The sequence below is a fragment of the Geotrypetes seraphini genome, chromosome 5 (genome assembly GCF_902459505.1).
Source record: "Geotrypetes seraphini chromosome 5, aGeoSer1.1, whole genome shotgun sequence".
Classification (NCBI taxonomy): Eukaryota; Metazoa; Chordata; class Amphibia; order Gymnophiona; family Dermophiidae; genus Geotrypetes; species Geotrypetes seraphini.
In genome coordinates, this window is record NC_047088.1 from 48551900 (window position 1) to 48575041 (window position 23142).

The following is a 23142-nucleotide window of genomic DNA, read 5'->3' on the forward strand; positions in this document are numbered from 1 at the left end:
GCTGGTCGCCGATGTTTTATTGTCTGGTATTTTGTATTTTAGATCTAACTATGTATTTTTGTATGTAGTTTGTAACCCGCCCTGGATAACAGACAACAAAAGTAGGGAAAATGATTTTATTTTGCATACAGTGATTGATATGTGTCAGTTTTGAGAAAGGAAAGATGTTAAACTTTAACTGTGAGGGCCACAGAAAAAAATAGGGTACTTGGAGGGCTGCAGAAAAAATAGTTAATGTCTTATTAAAGAAATGGCAATTTTGCATGAGGTAAAAACTCTTATTCTAGCATCCGTTAATGTAACGGGCTTAAAGACTAGTATTTCTATATTGCCTTTATACAACAGGCACAGAGTAGATGCTTTTTTTTTTTTTTTTGGGGGGGGGGTGGTATTCTACATAAATAATCTTTTATGAAATTACCCACCACATGAATGTCTAGCTCATCTACTTAGCAAAATTTAACGGGGGGGGGGAGGGGAGAGGGGAGGGGTTTCAACTAAAAATCACATGCGATTTTTCTCATTTCTTACCGTCTTTGGGTTGTGCCTTTTGGTCCGAATGTCTTTTGTTCTTCGGGCTGCATTGTGCTAGAACTATTTACATCATCTGGATCTTTTTCAGGTTCCTATTAAATATCCAGACCAACATCAGTTTAGAGCACAGATAGCAGCGAAGGGAAGCCTTTGTTTAGTGTTAAATGTCTCGCAGAAGCACTGATACTTCGTTATACTGGTATTCTATAATGGCACCTGGGTATCCTTGGGGTGCCTCAATGGAAGCACCCAGTTATAGAATTGTTCCCATAGGTGGCAATTCTATTAAACAGGCTCCTCTAGAAGTCACCAGTTGAGAGCCTCTTTAATTTTCCTGGCATAAGCCCATGTTGTGTCTGCTCTCCTTCTGACGTCACTTTCTAGGCGCGGGACCCGACACCGATGCAGGCAGAAAGTTTGTGATGCTGCTTACGCCTGGAAAATTAAAGAGGTGCGAGAGAAGGGAAGGGGCACACGTGTGGCAGAAGGGGTCGGGAAGGAGTGGGAGGCAGAGAAGAGAACAAGTGCTGATGCCCCACCAAGATGGCGCCCAGGACAGACCCCCCCCTTACTCCACCACTGCTTATATCTCGTTTTACATTTAAACCCGCATAATACGAGACATAATAAGAGTAAAGAGCGTTTCACATCTGCCCTTTCCACTCCACGCTTCCTGGTTTCAGCATCCCGCCCTCCCCAAGGTTCCTCTTTTCCTATTTTTTTTTCTCTCTGCCAGTAGCGACACTGTTTCAGTGGAATCAGACTGCTTTCGGGCTTTTCCGTAATTTCCTACCCTTGCAGAAGCAGGAATTTGCATCAGTAAAGGCAGGATGAATTACCAGGAAGCCCAGAGCTCCGAGGCAGGCTGATTCCAATTGAAGCAGTGCCGCTAGACCCCGGGTGAATGATGTAGTCATCTGAATGTTGTGGGCTTGTGGCTGGTGCATATGGTTATATTCCCTATCATGTATTAATATAACTTGTGAAAAAAATGTATCTATGTGAAGGTTTTGAAATAAGAGTTTATTCTTTTTTCTTACCTCTTGACTTGAATGGCTTGTGTCATTTAATTCATCAGATCTTGCGTTCTCTGAACTAGTTATGTCAATATTCTGTTCTGTTTCAAAATACCTTTGTGGTTTACCGGTAAATCTTCTTCCAAATCTCTGGTATCCTACAACAAAAACCAAGAAAGATTTTGAGGATGTTAAGGATTTAATTAAACTTCCACTAGCCCAATTGAAACAGCCCACAACTGGGCTCACTGCTACTGTCACCGTGCCTTCTCCTTTTTGGCAAACTCCAGTACACATGTACCCATTAATTTAATAGTTAGGATAAAACTGAAACCCAGGTCATTCATTTAGGAACGCTACTACTAGGCCATTAGGGCTAGCCCAAACCCATAAAGCAGCAAACCAACTTAGCCAACATGATCTTTCTGTTTAAGCTGTAGATGAACAAGAAAAAAATATTTTCAGAATTTGTAAATACAAGTGAAAAATATATGGTTCTAAGAGCAATCTGTCTTAGCAAGATAAAAAAGTTGTAGATTGCTGCTTTTTCTCTACTAGGAAGAAGCTGCCAAAATGGCCTAGATTCTTTGTCTTCACTACCTTTCCTCAGGGGCTACCAGTATGTCAAGTTTTCAGAATATCCCTAATGAATATGCTTGAGAGAGATTTACATGTCTACTACCTCCATTGCATTCAGATCTCATGTATTCATATTGAAATCTAATCCATTGGTGGCCCTGAAGGATTGGGAGTGGACAATGTCTTAGATGGATTTTAATGTTTACACTAGTACTGGTACAACACCGATAATAAGTATTATGCTTCAAGAGTTCGAATTCACCCATTGTTACATGAACATAATAACATGAGGAGAAAGGTAAAAAAGAAACTTAGAGGACCAGCTGCAAAGATCAAAAATTTATATCAGGCATGGATGTTATTCAAAAATACCATTCCGGAAGCCCAGACTAGATATATTCCATATAGTAAAAAAGGAGGAAGGAAGACCAAATGGCAACTGGCGTGGTTAACGAGTAAGGTGAAGAAAGCTATTAGAGTCAAAAAATAAACCTTCAGAAAGTTGAAGAAGGATCTGACTGAAAATAATTATAAACAACACAAGGAATGGCAAGTCAAATACAAGGCGCTAATAAGGAAGGCAAAGAGAGACCTTGAAAAGAAGATTGTGCTGGAAGCAAAAACAGAGTAAAAACTTTTTTAGGTATATTAAAAGCAAGAAGCCAGGAACAGAATTGATTGGACAGCTAGATGACCGCGGATAAAAGGGGCTCTCAGGGAAGTCAAGGCCATAGCCAAGAGATTAAATGAATGTTTTGCTTCGGTCTTCACCAAGGAAGATGTGGGGGAGTAACCAGTGCCAGAAATGGTATTCAATTCTGATGAATCAGAGAAACTCAAACAAATCACTGCAACAATAGAAGATGTAATGGGTCAATTTAACAAACTGAACAGTAGCAAATCGCCTGAACAAGATGGTATACATTCCAGAGTGCTGATAAAATTGCAAAATGAACTTGCAGAGCTATTGTTAGTAATTTGTAATTTTTCTCTAAAATTCAGCATAGTATTGGAAGATTGGAGGGTGGCCAACATGATGCCGATTTTTAAAATGGGTTCCAGAGGTGATCCAGGTAATTATAGACCAGTGAGTCTGATGTCGGTGTCAGGCAAAATGGTACAGACTATTATAAAGAACAAAATGACAAAACATATATGGATTAATAAGAGAAAGCCAACATGGGTTTAGTCAAGGGAAATCTTGCCTCACCAATCTACTTCATTTTCAAGTTTATTAGGATTTTTTATATACCGCCTATCAAGGTTATCTAAGCGGTTTTTACAATCAGGTACTCAAGCATTTTCCCTATCTGTCCCGGTGGGCTCATAATCTATCTAACGTACCTGTATATTTTGCTCATCTCAATAGGCTGTTTTGCTTCTTCCCCCTCCCCCATCTATGTCTTGATCAAGTGTATCCAATCTTGGTCCTCAAGGGAAGCAATCTAGTCAGTTTTCAGGATTTCCCTAATGAATATGTGTGTGATCTATTTAGATGCACTGCCTCCACTGTATGGAAATAGATCTTGTTCATATTAATTGTGGAAATCCTGAAAATCTGACCTGGTGAGGGCTAAAGTTGGACACTCCTAGCCTAGATATATCCTGTAATACTGACTTTAGTTATACCGGACCGTAGACAAGGAGTTTCCTACCTTTAAAAACACAGACCAAGATGTGGTTATTCCAGAACTTCTATGGACATCACAAGTGATCGCTATCACCGTTGTTTTCTTCCCTAGCTATCTATTTTTTTCTTTCTTGTCAAGGAGAGGAAACTATAGTAGACGGATAGGTAGACTAGATAGGCCATATGGTCTTTGTCTGCCTTCATTTTTTTCTGTTTCTCTGTTTTCTCTCTTTCTTCCTCTTCTTTGTTCCCTGTTTTATGGAATGTTTGTACACTGCTTAGCAAGATCAAAGTGTGGTTAGTAGTATATCAACTTTTATAAATAAATAAATTAAACAAAGTAACCTAAAAGATGACGCTAAAATGGAGCCTCACACTGCGTGGGAGAAGGCAATGGCAAACTACTCCAGGGTAGATTCCTCACTGTGCGTGTTGCCACGAGTTGGTGGCCAGCTTGGTGGAATGATCCATCCATTTTTAAGTTATATTAAAAATTGCATTAAGGATTAGGACCTGTTAAGTAGGAGACCTAGTTTTGATTCCCAGACTAGAGTCTGCATGGGAACGGGGATCACAGGAATCCCGCGGGTCCCGCGGGAATCCCCCCTAATCCACGGGACTCCCACAGGAACCCCCCTCTGGCCCACAGGACTCCCACAGGGACCCCCCTCTGGCCAACGGGACTCCCATGGGGATGGAAGGCTTTGGAAGCAGGGTACATCCATATAATATAATGGACATGTCAGCCTTAGTAAAAGAGGAGGTTTATAAGTTAATTACCTGAACAGAAAACAAAAAAAGGGTTCCACCAAAGAGATTCCACAAGGAAAACAGCAGCGCAAACACAAAAGAAACTGTGGAATTGATGATGCTGTCAGAAGTAATTGCTGCTTTTTATGGGGACGGGCGGGGATGGAGGTAATTCCTTGCGGAATTGGGTGGGGACGGAGAGGATCCTGGCGGGGACGGGCAGGGATGGGTGGGATTTCTGTCCCCGTGCAACTCTCTATCCCAGACCCTAATCCTCCTCCTAAGCAGGTTGGGGCTTGGGATATTGGCACTGTTGGGATGCAAGGGAGGGGGGGCAGCCATCATTCACCAGTAGAAATTCCTGAATGGCTTTAGTGTAGCTGTTGCATGTTCCAGAGGGTGTTCTGATATGTAACTCTTACCCTGGGGACTGTCATAGCTAAGATAAAACAGGAAGGGATACAAAGGGGAAAAATCCTCAGATATCTGTGAGGGAAAACTTAAGGTACTAGAATTCAGTTAGAAGAGGTTCCCACTAGGTTGAAACCCAAAGAAGCAACAAACCTAAACAAGCAAAAACATAAAATAGTTTACCTGGTTGATTCTGAAGTCTGCCACCAGGAAATCTAGGTTTCCGGTTGAAATTTCTGGGTCTAAATTGTTGTTTCATTTTGTTTAATGTAGGCTGTTGATCTGTTTGATTGCTCCATTGAAACTTTATAATGTCATCTAAATTGACAAACGAGTAACATAATTATGCCACGTTACAATTTTGAATTTTTATGACAATAATCTACAAAAGCAAAAAGTATTGTAAAACTCTAAAACTATATGTGACACAAAAACTTTATATTATTATAGCATTATTTTGGAAGGATAATTGCTATTAATGGTACATGTTAAAATATCTCTCTCCCTAAGTCTGACTTTTAAAGGTAAGGAAAAGCTGAGGAATTCATTGGCTGATCAGATTAGATGTTATGTCAATTTTTTTCTAGGTTGCTCCTTCACTGATTGTGATTTCTATTAGGTGGAGCTCAAGGTGGTTGAGTAATAAATAACTCCTTTGAGCAAAATTCCACTGAATTTTTAAAATGATTCATATGGCATCAGAGTGTTTTAAAACTAATTCAACCATGATGACACCCTTAAACTTCTTTTTTTTTTTTTTTTTATATATTATTTTTTATTTTCAAATTTTACATAAAGTGTACAACATGTTAAAATACAATTGATGAATATACAATAACACTTTTATATCTAATACATTATGTTCTAAATATATTTTTATCCCCTCTCCCTCCCTCCACCCTTCTATTACTTTTCATTCATACATAATATATTGTATAATATATTATAACATATTATGTAAAAATTATTTTCATTACCCCCCTCTATGTGTGTCATAATAAAGATATTTAAAAGAAGAAAAGAAGAAGAAAAAACCTACTATTTACTCATTACAATATTTTATCAAAGGCCCCCATATTTTTATAAATTTAATATATGTCCCTCTTTGTATTGCTATTGCTCTTTCCATTTTGAAAATATGACATATTGTGTTCCACCAAAATGTATAATTTAGGTTATTATAATTCTTCCAATTGTTGGTTATATGCTGAATGGCAACCCCTGTCATGATTAATAAAAGCTTGTTATTTTCTGGTGAAATTTGACTTTTTTTTCTCATCATCATTCCAAATAATACTGTATCATATGATATTGCTATATGATTTTCCATCAATTTATTAATTTGTGGCCAAATTGAATTCCAAAAACATTTAATATAGGGACAATGATATAGTAAGTGATCTAACGTCCCTGGTTCAAGATTACAGTGCCAGCATTTATTTGACTTAGAACTGTCTAATTTTTGCAAACGTGTAGGGGTCCAAAAAGCTCTATGTAATAAAAAGAACCAAGTTTGTCTCATAGATGCTGACACTGTACATCTCATTCTCCAAGACCAAATTAGTGGCCATTGAGATGCATTAATTTGATGCTTAATCTCAATGCTCCAAATATCTCTTAGACCATTTTTTGGTTTTTTATTCAAATATCCAGATATTAATTTATACCACAATGCGGCTTGATGTCCTTGATGACACCCTTAAACTTCAATATTTCAGATAGCACAATTGCTGGAGTTTGACAAAAGGGATAAATAAGAAAGTCATGCAAATCTGATATTGCAAGGCTGGAATGAAATTCAGAAATATAGTAAAACCTAGTTTACGAGCATAGTTCATTCTGAAAACATGTTTGTAATCCAAAACACTGGCATATCAAAGCAAATTTCCCCATAAGAAATAATGGAAACTCAGGCGATTCGTTTCACAACCCCAAAACTTTAATACAAAATACTATACGTACTTATATTGCAAGACCTCGCTCGTTTAGAACAGTCACTACACTCCCGCAGCATCAGAGAGAGAAGAACCATCAGCTCAGTTGTGATGTGTGTATACTTATATTGCAATTCCTTGCTTGTTTATCGTTAAAATTTAATAAAATGTTTTGCTTGTCTTGCAAAACACTTGCATACCAAGTTACTTGCAATCCAAGGTTTTACTGTATCTACACGTTAGCTGAAGTCTCTACATCACACTTGATGTCATAGTTCCCCTATGATGCTATTGTACTGTAGGAGTTTGTGACAAATATTTCCATGTCTTATTTATTCTACAACATTCTTGAGCCAAATAATATTCAAAGGTCTTCCTCTCGTGATATTTTGGAATAAGGAACTGTCAAATGTTTTGTGTTTCACAAACGCATACTAGGTCTAGCAAGTTACTTTCATTAGTATACATGTCCGCCTGTGAAAATATAATGCAGCCTGTATCAGAGAATAAACAGAGTCAAAGACAGGGCGTTGCAATAGCTGAAGGAGATTGGGATGACTTAAATGAAAATCCAAATGCTCTCATGCAACCTATTTTATAAAATGTCAATGTCAACAAAGCAATAACTAGGTCCTTTAACTCCACCACCACACACACACATTGGAGAGGTTGTGATGTAAAAAGACAAGCACCTATTTTAAAGTTGTTCAAGAACAATTGAATGAACTTACAGAAATGGAGAGTTAGATTTTGAATAATCACTTTGATAAGAGTTTCACAAGTATAGTTTTAATCTTGTTGGCACAGTTTGCTTGGCTAGAAGAGCAATGGATAGGGAAACCAATTCAGCATCAGCACCTGGAATACGTAGGGGTGCTGCTCCTCCATGTCATCCCCAAACTATTCTGATGTTTTATAAAAGTGAATTGCCCTCTGGAGAAAGGGAATGCCAAGCTGCAGATGCAAAACAATGAGGTGTTTGTGATGATTGTCATACACCCATCCATAACCCAATCTTCTATGTGGCAAAGAAGAGGTTGGGCAAATACATAAGGTACTCTTGATCTGCAAAAGGATCCTTGAACCCAGACTAGGCCACCTCATCTGCTCAGTAGAAGAGCATGCCCATCTGTGAGTGTGAAAGGACATTGCCCCCCTCCCTCCCCCCCCCCCCCTCCCGGTGAAAGGGGTCTGCAGACAAAGAACAAGGTCCTTTCACCATGTTTATAATATTTATTTATTTATTTGTATAGCCCGTCCTCCCCAGGAGCCCAGAACAGGTTACAATAAAATAAAATTAGGTACTTAGAACTTCCCTATCTGTCCTGAAGGATCACAATCTAGCTAAAGTACCTGAGTAAACAATTCTTAAATAGTAAAGATATAACAAAATTCAATAATAAAAAATATTAATTATTAATAATAAAAAATTATAAGAAAAATAATTAAGAAAAAAGAATGAAATTAAAATAAAACAACCCCCCCTCCCTCAAAGTCCCAAAGCAGTCCAAGCAAGACAGATGAGGTGAAGTCTAGCCAGCATCATCAAGCTCTCCATCTACAGGGCACCAATCCATCAGCTCCAGTCCATATCACCATCGTGCCATAGCATCGCACCACATACCGGCTAGTCGGTAAAAGAACAGATGCAGGGCCTTAATACTTAATATGGATTTAATACTCTGATAGCAAACAGACCCCTAGACCTTCTAGTACACATATTAATGTGAGTACACTATAACAAAGGCCCTCATTTCCCCATCAGTCAAACTCTTTCAATATAATGTACAAAGCACGCCAATAGGTGCACTGTCATAAATCATGTTACTTGCTTCTATTAGAAACATAGAAACATAGAACATGACGGCAGAAAAGGGCCGGCGGCCCAACAAGTCTGCCCAATCAGGATCCCTCCCACCTTCGAGAAACTATCCTCTGTTATTCTACCTTGAAAGTATGCCAGCTTTCAGCAAGCCTAAATATAGGCATTGTTGGTCAGCGCCTAGCTAGTCTGATCCTGTGAGAACATGCCTAAATACAAATCATGCCCATGCTCTTCTCTCTAGTCATTATGCGACTCTGTTATAGACTATGCATAGACCATTATATGCCAAGGTTTCAATTAGTATCAATTAATCCTTATAATTGGCAATTATTGGTGCCAATTAAGCCTATTAATTAAGTTAGGCACCTATATTGGCTAAGCATGCCGATGTACTTGCCTAACTTTAGGCGGACTTTATAGAAACGGGGGTGGGGGGGGGGTGGAGAGGGTTAAGAGCTCACACAGTATCCCTACGTTATCCAATTTACCACATGGTAATCCTGGTTAGCTCAGGAATGCCCAATTTCCACCACTGCCAAGCCCCCTCAAAAATAAATCAATAAATTAGCACCCGGTAAGCTTGCACACATTTTGAAGTTCAGGTTCAGTTTATTTGATATACTGTAAATATAACAAAGAAATCCTAAGTGGTTTACAGAAATAAAACTAGGTGGATAAGGGGAACTGTGTGCAATAAACATGAAAACACTGAGAGAAAGATATTAAACATAGACTGAGTTATAAGAGGGTTATAGGGAAAGTATAATTTTACAATTTAAAGCGAATACAGGATGTCCGGGGTGGTACTTGGAGAGAGACCCCCCCCAGGAAAGAGACTTGGGAGTATGGTCGACAAGATGATGAAGCCGTCCGCGTAATGTGCGGCGGTGGTGAAAAGAGCAAACAGAATGCTGGGAATGATTAAGAAGGGGATCACGAACAGATCGGAGAGGATTGTCGTGCCGCTATACCGGGCCATGGTGCGCCCTCACCTGGTCACCATACATGAAGAAGGACATGGTACTACTCGAAAGGGTCCAGAGAAGAGCAACTAAAATGATAAAAGGGCTGGAGGAGTTGCCGTACAGTGAGAGATTAGAGAAACTAGGCCTCTTCTCCCTTGAAAAGAGGAAACATTCAAGATAATGAAGGGAATAGACTTAGTAGATAAAGACAAGGTAGAGCGAACAAGAGGGCATTCTCTAAAGGTAAAAGGGGATAGATTCCGTACAAACATAAGGAAGTTCTTCTTCACCCAGAGAGTGGTAGAAAACTTGAACGCTCTTCCGGAGTGTTTCATAGGGGAAAACACCCTCCTAGGATTTAAGACAAAGTTAGACGGGTTCCTGTTGAACCAGTACATAAGCAGGTAGGGCCAGGGCAGGATTAATTCGTCAAGGGCCCCTAGGCACACAAGTACACTGGACCCCCTGCCCTGCCCCACCCCAGCATGCGCCCAAGCAGAAACAGGAAGCTGCATCAGAGGGAAGCTTTGGGCAAGCAGCACCGCTTGCACAATTACAGTTCCCGTTGCCTTTCTCACCCACGTTGTTTGCTTGTCTTACTTTCCGTCGATGGGGGGGGGCCGCTTTGCTGATCAGGGGGGCCCGCGTTGCTGATTGATGCTGGAGGGCCCATCTCCGTTTGGAAAAAACAATGTTGATGCCTTTCTTCATCGGGCCCCCCTGACCATTTCGGGCCCTAGGCACATGCCTACTTGGCCTATTGGTTAATCCTGCCCTGGGTAGGGCTGGTCTCAGGGTCCTGGGTCCTGGGGGCTGCCGCAGGAGTGGACTGCTGGGCACGATGGACCACTGGTCTGACCCAGCAGCGGCAAATTCTTATGTTCTCATGATAGGTATGGGAAGGGAAACAGAAGCGCAGGATTTTTTTAAATAAACAGCTGTTTCCATATTTCATAGAGCTCAGTAGATTGCACTAGAGTAGAGGAGAATTATGCAGTGGAGCAAAAGCTAAGAATTAGTAGAAAATGCAAGGGAGAAATAATAATGGTTTTAACAAACTCAGTCTTGTGGTACTCCATTTTTAGCCGCATTAACCAAACAAAGTAACTTAAGCCATTACAGATCTGGATAATAAATAGAATCTGTTGAACTGCAATGCAGAACTAGAATACTACTTTAGACCTGGCTGCAATGGCTAGCTTTATTTAAACATGATTTCCTCTTTTCAGTTCAACCTCCGGAGCACTTCAGAAATGTTCCTCTAGGCTAGGGGACTTATAGAAGTTGTTTTTCTTTGGCTGCACAGCTGGGGCTAAGTGCACATGAGCTGGTTATTTCTTTCAGGCTTACTTACAATCAGAGACACTGGAGTATTTAAGAGCCTGAGGTCACTTACAAATTTAAGTTCATTTCGATTTCTTGGCTCTTTGCTCTGTGCATCGTATCTCCTCATGATTATGACAGCATACAGCAAACATCATGCACTCAGACCCTTCAAATCAGTCTTACAAAAGGTTTACTCATTCCCTTCTAATAATATAATGTATGTCTGGAGGCTATCTTAATTTCTGCGCTTCCTGTTAAGCTATTTTATGCTACAAATGTCCTGTAGCTACTTCTGTCTATTACAGAAGCCTTCTTGTGCTATAGTTACATCACATTTTTTTTAAAACTGCTATTTCTGTCGTTCTTCCCCCATCGGGGTTCTATCTTTTCGATCACTGCTCCTTTAATTTGGAACTCTCTCCCTCTAAATATCAGAACAGAACAAAATATGAATAAATTCAAGGGTAGTTTAAAATGCTTTCTTTTTAAAGATGCCCACAACTGATTTATCCTTCTAAAAAAATAATCTCTCTCTCTTGCAATCCCTACCCTGTCATACCCGACTGTGTCTTCCATTTATGTTCTCTTTTCTCAAATATTGTTCTTCTCTTTCTTCCCTTCTGTTTTCCTATCCTCCCCCCCACCTCCAAATTGGTTTGTCTCATATGACTTTGTTTATTACTTGTAGTTTGTTCCTTAATTAATATTTTAAACAACGCTTTGAATTCTATATAAAGCGTTTAATCAAATTTTAATAAACTATGAAACTATGATAGACGTGAGGAAGTGGTTTTGAAGTGAGTTTTCCTTCCTGTCCTCCTCCTTTTGTTGTGTTTTGTGGGGAATGGACACTGCAGATTTTGGTAAGGGCCATCCTTGTGGAGTGTAGGGGGTGAAAACCAGATTGTAGAGGATCAGTTGCTGGTCGAGATGAAAGGAAATGACAGAGGACACCGTGCTCAAGTATCTTGGATAGGAATGCAAGAAGAGAGACAGGTTGATAGCTGGAGGGTCAGGTGGGCAGTATACTATCTGCCATTTGGATGCCCAGCCTTCCAATTTCCAATGGTCTTCCTGCAGTTTTTCACAGTCCGCATGTGTTTTGATAACTTTAAACAGTTTAGTGTCATCTGCAAATTTAATCACCTCACTTGTAGTTCTAATTTCCTGATCATTTATAAATAAGTTAAATAGCACTGATCCCAATACAGATCCCTGTGGCACACCACTATTTACCCTCCTCCATTGAGAAAAATGGCCGTTTAATCCTATCTTTTGTTTTCTGTCTGATAACCAATTCTTAATCCACAATTGAATATTGTCTCCTATCCCATGACTCTTTAATTTCCTCAGGATCCTCTCAAGAAGAACTTCATCAAAGGCTTTCTGGAAATCTAGATATACTACATCAACTGGCTCGCCTTTATCCACATGTTTATTCACACCTTCAAAGAAGTCAAGCAAATTGGTAAGTCAAGACTTCCCTCGATTCAACCCATGCTGACTCTTGATTCATTAAATCATGTTTGTCTATATATGCCAAAATTTTATTTTTTTATAATTTTACCACTATTTTGTCTGGCACTGAGGTCATGCTCACTGGTCTGTAATTCCCTGGACTTTTCCTGGAACTCTTTTTAAAAATCAGTCACTCTCTAATCTTAAGGTACTACAGACGATTTTAGCGACAGGTTACAGATCACTAACAACAGATCAGCAATTTCATGTTTGAGTTCTTTCAGTACCCAGGGATGTATACCATCCGGTCCATGTGATATAACATTCTTTACCTTCTTGATTTGGCTTAGTACTTCTTCCAGGTTCACATCTGGTCTGGGCTTCCATGATGGTATTTTAAAACAACATCCATGCCTGGTTTATACTTCTGACCTTTGTCACAGACCCTTTTAGCTTCTTTTTAACCATTTTCCTCATTTTGTTGTAGTTGCCCTTGTGAAAATTAAATGCCACTACAGTAGATTTCTTTAGCGATGGCACTCCTGTTATCATGTTATGATCACTGTTTCCCAATGGACTCAACACAATTACCTCCCGTACTATGTCCTGCATTCCACTCCCCCTCTTGTCATTTCCTGGACCAGTTGCTCCAAGAAGCAGTCATTTATGAAGTCAATGTTGGGGTAAATGAAATCACTGCATTGTGTTGTGCTACTCCGCCCAGAAAGAGGTGATGCTTCTGGTCATGTGTACCTTGAGAGAAACTAGTGGCTGCTTACTGCAGACAATGTATGCTGAAAAGATGACCATGCAAATCCATCTAGCAATAGAGGCTTTTGACAGTGGCTTGCCAAGCCGATAGTGGCTGTTAAACATGAACAGATGGTCAGAAAGGCAAAAGTCATTTGTCCTGTCCAAGTACTGGAGCAAAACCCTGCATACATCCAGGTTCTTCAACAATCTATCCTGTTTTACAGACCCTGTGGACTGAAAAGCAGGCAGACGAACCTCCTGGTTGACATGGAAATCTGACATCACTTTTGGAAGAAAGGAAGGCAAAGTACAGAGGGTAACACCTTCATCCATGATCCTGAGGAAAGGCTCTCTACTGGAGAGTGCCTACAGTTCCGAGATTCATCATGCTGAAACATACACCACCAGAAACACCGTCTTGACTGTAGGGTCCAAAAGGGAAGCATCCTTGAGGGGCTCATACAGAGCTTTAGTGAGGTCTTTCAGAACCACATTAAGGTTCCAGGTCAGAAATGGATGCTGCAGCAGAGGCTTCAACTGGAGAGCTCCCCAGAGGAACCTGGTCACATCAGGATGAGCCGAAAGACTTGTGATCTTGCATCAAGAAGCAAGAAAGACCAGCCATCTGCACCTTGAGGGAGGCCACAGCCAAGCCTTTTTATGTTTATGGTTATTAAAATTTTTGACCGCACTTTGGTTTAGCAACAGCACGGTTTACAAATAAATAGGAAAGAGAAAGGAACACCATTAAAACATAGAAAAGCATAAAAGATGAAAATAAAATCCAAAATTAAAATCAAACTTGCAAACTGGCCTGAAGGAAGCCAGGATGACTGGAACAGGAGCCCAAAGTGGCTCAAACCGTCCTTCGCACATACTCTCTCCTCTCCTCTTTCCTTCTTGTCTCCTTCACCTCTCTTCCCTCTCTCTTGCCTTCCCTCTCTCTTTCCCTCCCCTCCTCGTACTAGTACCTCATTCTGTTTACTCTCCACCTCATTTCTTCCCCTCTGTTCTACTGTTTCCCTCCTCTTTCACAATTCTCTTGCTCTCCTTCCTATTATTCAACTCAATTGCTTTCTCTCCTCTCTGTAACCCCCATCACTTGCCTTCCTTCCCAGGTTTCATTCCCCTACTTTCTCCCAGCTTGGCTCCCTCTCATCGAGCCTTTTCCCCTGCCCTTCCCCATAACCACACCAACCTTCTGGATCCATTGTAGGGTAGGTGATCAGCCAGGACCAGAAAGCAAGACTAGCAGCTCCCTGTGCTGCCTGCTCTTTGTCTATCTTTAGTACTGACGGCAGAATGATTACTATGCAGATCACAGAGCTGTCCCTGTGGCCCCCTGTTCTCTTATGTAGTAGAGGGAGGAGGGGCCATATGAATTGGCACACTGCTGTGGCTTGTTAAACTCTTACAGCCTTGATTTAATAAGGCTTTTCTTCAAATGCTTATAGAGGAAAAATTACTTACTAAATTTGGTCCTTAATTCTTTTGCTGAATCCTTTAGCAAAGTGTCTGCAATTATGGGCTGTTTTTCATTTTAGGCCTCCCAATAAGAGATTGCTACTTATAAATTCAGGTAAAAACTATTCTTGTTCTTTCCCCCGCTATCCTCAAACACAAATTTTCATTTTATGTCACTAGATTAAATTACTAGAGTGACTGGACACTTACAGCACAGGGTCCTGTAACTAACAGCACAGCTATATTTAGAAAGTATGACATGTTTAAAATAACTGTTCCTTTTAATGGACTTAGGGGAGATCTATTTAACCTTTTTATTCCTTTACTAGTAAAACATAAAAGATTGTGGCTGGGGTTTTTTTTTTTTTTTTTTAAATTGCTGGGGATCACTTTTGCCCTCCAAACAGAGAGGCAAAGTTATTATCATAGATTTCAGTGTAATAATCCTAGATTAGTGAAATAACTGCTGAAAATGAACCAGGTCACAAGGCCTGCAGTATGGTCACTGCAGTATCAGAACCATCTCCTTGAGGAAGACGACACTAGAGGACTCGATAAGATACCAGGTGTGCTTTCCTTTGGGTCCATCATCTTAGAGCAATTCCTCCCACACAATCGCTATGTTGGTTTTCCCTATCCAGTCAGGCCTGGGGCGAGTTCTCCTGTTTTCTTCATGTACACCAGTGTTTCCAACCTTTTTCACGTAAAGGGCTGTAGTGTAAATAAGCGAAAGTTCTGAGGACTATCAAAGGTTTTCAATCTTACACAAACAGTAGTAGTAATTTTATAAATCGCCTTGACCTGCTTATTAAGACTGGATATTAAACATTAAAAATGGATACCAATATTGATTCTGCAACACTTTAAGGATACATTCTAATAGCTCATTTTATTTTGGATTGTCAACAGTAGCAAATTCCATAAGTGAAATATCTGAGTAACACACTTAAGTTACTATCTCAAGTGGGCAAGATTGAAACTAATGCATCTGCAAGATTTGAAGAACATTTCAGCCAACTGTCTGAGGGCTACAATGGAGGAACTTCAGGAGCCGAATGCAGCCCTGGGGTCAAAGGTTGAAGACATTCAGCAATGTCTCTCCTGGTCATCACCAGGGCAAAGCTGTTCTGAAGATTGGCTCCTTACATACTGTGTGACCACTGACTCAAACATTGTCATTGCTAGGATAAGCAAATTGCAAGGCACTTGAGCAGCTAATTTTTGTCATAATGCCCCCCCCCCATGCCACAGAAGAGCAGTCAGAATGAGTATAAAACAGGTGCAGAGTAAGGATGTTGAACTACTCTCCTCTTCTTGTCCCCAGCCATAGCAGGTTAGCCCAATCCTATGGAGCACACTTTTCTTAGTTTCTTAGTTATCCTATTAAATCTACTATGAAGGTTTTGGGTATAACACTGGACCAAGGTTTGAAGGGTTTCATTACTCTTTGGAAGCTTCGGTCCATTAGAGCGTATTTTGATGTTTCATCATTTAGAATTTTGGTACAATCTCTTATATTAAGTCAACTTGATTACTGTAATATTGCCTACTCAGCAGTCTCTCAGAAGAATATGCAACGATTACGAATGGTGCAAAATGCGGCAGTCAGGTTAATTTTTAGGTTGAAGAAATACGATCATGCAACACCTTCCTATCGAGTGCTGCATTGGTTGCCGATGGAGGCGCGTGTGAAGTTTAAGTTTGGTTGTTTTTGCTTGAAGGTTTTATTTGGTTTAGCTCCTAAATATATAACTGAGCAACCAACAGACATAAGAGAAGCTCACACCTAAATTTTGTTTTTCTGCAGGTTAGAGGATGTAAACTTACAAAAACATCATTAATATATTTTTTCATATCAGGCAGCATTATGGGGCAAAGATCTAGAACAATTGCTTCTGCTTACTGATACTTACGAGGAATTTAGGAGACATTTAAAAACATATCTGTTCTTTTTTTTTTCCAATTCTTTATTCATTTTCAAACTAATAATAAGTGTGATAATATATCCAAACAAATAACCATAAATATATCATTTAATAATCAACAAAGATACATATGATATTCTCTTATCTCCCATCCTACCCACCCTTACCTATCATATAATCAATATACAACATGTAACAATAAAAATATCCTGCCCCTCCCTCCCCACAATTGAACGTAAATTTAAGGGAAAAAAGATTTTCTAATCAGTACAATACTTTGTTAATGGCTCCCAAATATCTTGAAATTTCCTGAAACATCCCTTTTGTAATGCAATAAGTCTCTCCATTTTATAAATTTGACATAATGAATTCCACCAAAATTTATAATTTAATCTACTCCAATTTTTCCAATTATATGTAATTTGTTGAATGGCAATCCCAGTCATTATAAGTAATAATTTGTTATTATTTGTAGATATCTTATTTTGCTCTCATTGCCATACCAAATAGCACAGTATCATATGACAATTCCACAGGGTTATCTAATAAACAGTTAATTTGGTCCCAAATTGATTTCCAAAAATTCATAATGAATGGACAATAGAATAATAAATGATCTAAAGTCCCTGCTTCGAGATGACAGTGCCAACATTTATTAGACTTAGAGCTATCCAATTTTTGTAATCGAACAGGGGTCCATAATGCTCTATGTAACAGAAAAAAACAAGTTTGTCTCATAGATGCCGACACTGTACATCTCATCCTCCAAGACCAAATTCGTGGCCATTGAGACACATTAATTTGATGCTTAATCTCAATGCTCCAAATGTCTCTCAGACCCGTATTTGGTTTTTTCTTAATAAGTCCAGTTAATAATTTATATTACTGAGTGGCCTGGTGACCCAAGAAGTCTGCCTGAAAACTTAGGAACTTCAGACTATATTGATTATTAAGGTTTTTCCATTCAGGGAACCCCGCCTGAATGGCATGCTTCAGTTGCAACCATCTAAAACTTTCTGATTTATTAAGGTCATATTTGTGCTGCAACTGTGAAAATTCAAGCATTTTACCATTAGAAATAACATCCTCTAATATACGTATACCTGCTATCATCCAGCGTTTCCAGACAAGTCTTTCTCCGCCAATTTGAATCTTGGAGTTTACCCAAATAGATTGATTTGTAGATTTGTGAATTGGAATAGTTGTTAAATTACTTACGTACCGTAATGTTTTCCATGTATCAGCTAATATGCTATTATCTTTACTATAACTATGCATTTTGATACTGAGCACATGACAAAGGCGTAATGGAGACATGAGTTGCCATTCTAGCCATAACCAATCTGGAAGTTTTTCCATGAGCTCTGGGAGGACCCTATACATACCTTGTACATATCTGTTCTTAAAGTACTTAGGTAGCTGATCTGTATAAATTTTATTATGCAATAATCAGATCTTTTTAGGGTTTTTAGTTATTGGCCTTTAACTTTTTTAGTTTTATTCAATTTGTTGTATTTTTAACTATTGTAAACCGCATAGAACTTTATGGCCTTGCGGTATATAAACTGTTATAATTATTATTATTTCTCCCCAGAACCATCTTCAGCATTTGGTTACTCCTCAGGACACAAAGTGAAACAAAGATACAGAGGCTCATTCTTTTTTTATATACATACACTTCTCCCTCCATATTCGCGGTTTCAGCATTTGCAGTTTCGATTATTCACGGTTTTTAGCTTGCTGGCTCCTCCCCCCACCCCCAAATTACATCAGCTTGCATAGAGAAATCGCTGATTCCAAGCATTTACAGAAAAAATCGCTGATTCCCAGCACTTTCTTCACCGTGTTTTACCTCTCCTTCAGGAACAGACCAGGTCTCCCACCATGTTATTCACGGTTTCACTATATTCACAATGGGTTTTAATAGAAAACAGTGAATAACATATGAAAAAGTTATTCACGGTTTTTTTGTATTTGCGGTTTTGTTAATCCCCTATCACAGCAAATACGGAGGGAGAAGTGTATATATATATTTTACCAAGCCAGACCATGTGCTTCCTATCAAATTTCTTGCATGGTACAAAGCAGAGAACTGCCAGCATGCGACATTTATGACAGAATTTCAATGACAGTGTTTAGAACTCACCCAGAGACATGTTCATCGGTTCCGAGCTGACTGCCATTCCCTCCCAATTGGTTGATCCCAGCCCTGTTATGAACTTGTCGTTGCTTTTCTCCCAGTGTTTGGCCTTGGAAAGGTACAACTGGGAGGGAGCTCAACCTGTGATTGTTCCAGCAGCTGCAGTGACTGGATCTGCTGCTGTCAGTTTTGAGGCTCCTGAGGGTGCATGTCTACAGCATTAGCCAGGATTGAAAAGTGACAGCTGTGTGAGCTGCTACCTGGGCACAGTGCCATACTGTTTCTTCCTGTTCCAGCCATTCTTCCAGGCATTACTACAGACAGAACAATTGCACAGAAACTCATTCAAATACTTGTCCAATGCACAAAATATAAAGAGGGATCAAGAGGCAAAGACATGAATAAAATTGCAGATGACTCTAAACCGTTCAAAGTTGTTCAAACGCATGCAGACTGTGAAATTGCAGGCAGACCTTAGGAAATCCTGAAACCCTCAAACTTAAAAAACAAACAAACGAATAATCTTTGCAGGAGGGATGTCCACTCCCTTCTGCCACAGGGTCAAGACTCTCTATGCCAGGACCCCCACCCTCCTCTGTACCTTACAGTTGAAGTTTGGCAGCAGGGATGTCCACTCCCTTCTGCCAGTAGTCCCACCTCTTCCCCTTCCCAGTGCTTCCTGTGATGCATTGGGAGAGGTTTTATGTGCTTGAGCCAATCAGGGCCTTATGCCCCTCCCAGTGCATACCAGCATGCACCAGGAAGAGGAAGGCCCACCATTTTGAAGAGGCAGGTCTGCTGGCAGGATGGAATGGGCATGCCTCCTGCCAAACTTCAATTTTAAGGTATGGGGGAGGGAGGTCAGGGGATTGTCAGGTTGTCCTGGCATGGGGGGTGGGAGCTTGACCAAGTGACAGGAGGGAGAGGGCATCCCTCCTGCTGATTTTTTTTTTTTTTTTTTTAAGTTTGAGGATATTGAGGAAGTGTGGTGTGGTTGGCTCCTGGCATCGGTGGGCCACAGGAGAGAAAACAGAGGGGCCATGGACAGCTGGTGGGATCAGAGGAAGGGAGGGTTTGGGGATTTTTTTTTTAATTGCGTGGGACGGGGTTGGGTGGGGGAGTCTGAGCTGTCAAGCCTTACTTTCCTGTCAGTGACTGAGCCAATCAGCGCTCAGGCACTGACAGGAAAGTAAGGCTATGACATCTCAGATCCTGCTGTTTAAATTTACATGGGAAACAATGCAGTTCCCTGCTACGCATTACAGAGTGCTCAATAGAACACTAATGATTACCTTGCAATACATTTGTATAGGGTTCTCGGTAGCTGCTACAAGAAACGGCAGCAGCCACAGAGAAGCCTTGTATGCATCAGGAGGAGAGTTTCCTTGCAAGTAAGACTAGTTAAAACCAATCTTACTTGCAAGTAAACCTTTGGTGCATCAGGGCCTAGTCCTGGAGGTAGCCCAGCCAGTCAACTTTTCAAGATATCTACAATGAATATTAATGAGATACATTTGCATGCAGTGGTGTTCACAAGTATTCACGCAGTAATTTTTAATAATGGACAGGGCAATGGTGCGACCGCATCTGGAATACTGTGTCCAGTACTGGTCGCCGTACCTAAAGAAAGATATGGCGATACTCGAGAGGGTCCAGAGAAGAGCAACAAAAATGATAAAGGGCATGGAAAACCTCTCATATGCTGAGAGTCTGGAGAAGCTGGGGCTCTTTTCCCTGGAAAAGTGGAGACTTAGAGGGGATATGATAGAAACTTATAAGATCATGAAGGGTATGGTGAAGGTAGAGAGAGACAAATTCTTCAGACTGGCGGGGGCAGCAAAAACTAGAGGGCACTCAAAAAAATTGAGGGGAGATAGATTTAGAACAAATGCTAGGAAGTTCTTCTTCACCCAGAGGGTGGTGGACACCTGGAATGCGCTTCCAGAGGAGGTGGTTGAGCAGAGTACGATTTTGGGTTTCAAAAAGGGATTGGACGAGTTCCTGAAGGGAAAGGGGATCCAGGGGTATAATTAGAGGGTTACTATACAGTACAAAACGCCCTTGAGTAATAGATCACTACAGGTCCCTGACCTGGGGGGCCGCCACGGGAGCAGACTGCTGGGCGTGATGGACCTATGGTCTGACTCGGCAGAGGCAATGCTTATGTTCTTATGACACATGCTAATGGCACTATTAGCACATGGCTATTAACAGGAAAAATAGAAAATTAGAAATGCTTCTGCTTTGGTAAAAATGGCCTTAGCGTATAGGAAAAACCTATGTTACATGTGTGCTAAGGCCATTATTTAGCCAGTCTCATACAAGATAACCACCCACATTGTTCATACTTCCCTTTTAAGAAATATGCAAAGTCTGCAGCTCTATAAATCTTTACTTTTCAATCCTGTTATTTCCATTTGCTCCAGCAGAAGCTGCCCCCAACTCCCACAGGGAGTTTTTCATTTCCTCTGCATTATTATGATTTAATGTGGATGAATAATGGCTTTAAATGAGAAGGTGTATGTTAGGTGAAGAATCCAAAGAACTGTAGGGACATGGGCTCAAATCTGTGCTGCTACCAATATTCTTGATTACTTTGGGCAAATGGTTTTATTTTCTCGTGGTTTAGTTTATACAGTTGTAAGTCAGCAATGTATAATGTATTTTTCTTCCTTTTTCCCAGCTGACAGCATCAGTGCAATTCGGCTGCCAAAACTACATTGCCAGAATGAGTGCATGCATGCTTCTGAGATATTAAGGCAGTTATTTTAGAAATTCGGTTTGCTTTTTACACATGTGAATACTAGCCAGGGCAGGATTAACCAAAAGTAGGCATGTACCTAGGGCCCGAAATGGTCAAGGGGGCCCGATGAAGGAGGGCATCAACATTGGTTTTTCCAAACAGCGATGGGCCCCTCCAGCATCGATCAGCAATGTGGGCCCCCCTGATCAGCAATATGGGCCCCACCCCGATTGGCAACGCAGCCATCGACAGAAAGTAAGACAAGCAAGCAACGTGGGTAAGAAAGGCAATGGGAACTATAATTGTGCAAGCAGTGCTGCTTGCCCAAAGCTTCCCTCTGACGCAGCTTCCTGTTTCTGCCTAGGCGCATGGTGGGGTGGGGCGGGGCAGGGGGGCCCAGTGTACTTGTGTGCCTAGGGACCCTCTACAAATTAATCCTGCCCTGATACTAGCATATACATTTTGGATACTTATAGAAAGCATGCATTTTAACCCCACTTTTACTAAGCCACAGTAGAGGGTTCTACCATTGCCCGGAGTGCTAAATGCTCCGATGCTCATAGAATTCCTATCAGCATCGGAGCAGCGTTGGAATATTTAGCACTCTGGGCTGTGGTAGAAACCTCTACTTCGGCTTACTTCCCCTTTTATAAAGCCATGCTAGCAGCTGCCGCTGCAGCAATTGCCCCAAAGCTCATAGGGTTTTGCCGTGCATTCGCCGCTGCACAGCTTTGGAAAAGAGGATGTTAGTAAAAGAGGGCCTTAGAAAGCCAGTATTTGTAATTTCAAGTTTAAAGTTTTATTAAAATTTTGATGTATCGCAATATCATTAATTCAAAGTGATTTACAATTAAAACATAGTCTTAATTATTAACTAAAACCAACACACACGAACATGACTTACCAATACATAAGGGAAGTAGGGAGAACTACAATAAGTATAGTAAAGGACACATGAAAGGAAAATACAAAAAGAGGGTAAGAAATTTTAAAAGTATTGATAAAAATATAATTTAAAATAAGAACTTTAAAAAAAAAAAAATAATTATTTTTAATTCAATTTCTCAGAGCCTAAGACAGGGGATATGTGAGTTTAAGCAACGGATAGGATCAAAAGAGACTCCGATGATTAGATCTCAAAAGCATCCTTGTACAACCAGCATTTTAACAGTCCTTTAAATTTACTTAGTGATTTTTCTTCCTTAATATATGATGGTAAGGATTTCCATATTCTTGGCGCTGTAACTAAGTGATGGAATTACTAGAAGGTTTTTGTCCTCTGATCTCAAACTTCTAGAAGGAATATATGGAATAATGTACCTTTCTAGGAATGATGGAACTTTAGTTGTTAATATATTGAATGTTAATATTGCTAATTTGTAGGCAATTCTGTGAACAATTGGAAGCCAATTCTTATATATGCCATAGGAATGTGTTTTGGGAATGTTTTCAGTGGGGCAAAAAAATATACTTGTGTTCCCATTTCAGAAAGGGAATCCCTATTTAAGACCTCTGAAATCCATGTCAGGATTTTCAGCTGCCCCTGGGGATCTATAGGTTTTGAAAAGCTACTCATCTTGGGAAGCACCGTATAGGAGGGAATAGAAAGAAGCTATCCCCAGTGTTTTCTTTCCTCCAAAATTTACAGTGCTGAAGGATTGTGGGCAAAATATAGGCATGTAAGTTTCT

The 23142-nt window shown here is 40.2% G+C and overlaps 1 protein-coding gene across 2 annotated transcripts in view; it reads right to left on the bottom strand.

The window, feature by feature from the left end:
* LOC117361166 (UAP56-interacting factor-like) overlaps positions 1-18879 on the bottom strand; it is a 37577-nt gene extending 18698 nt beyond the window's left edge. Inside the window, exons 1-4 of one of the 2 annotated variants that reach the window (XM_033946140.1) lie at positions 18717-18879; positions 5104-5238; positions 1575-1708; positions 532-626 (exon numbers count right to left, since the gene is read on the bottom strand). In XM_033946140.1, coding sequence (XP_033802031.1) covers positions 532-626; positions 1575-1708; positions 5104-5238; positions 18717-18753 — 401 coding nt within the window. In that variant the 5' untranslated portion in view covers positions 18754-18879. Of the gene's footprint in view, positions 1-531; positions 627-1574; positions 1709-5103; positions 5239-14379; positions 14493-18716 lie in introns of those variants that run through there. The other variant, XM_033946141.1, reaches the window with a different exon arrangement.
* Positions 18880-23142: the final 4263 nt, after the last annotated feature.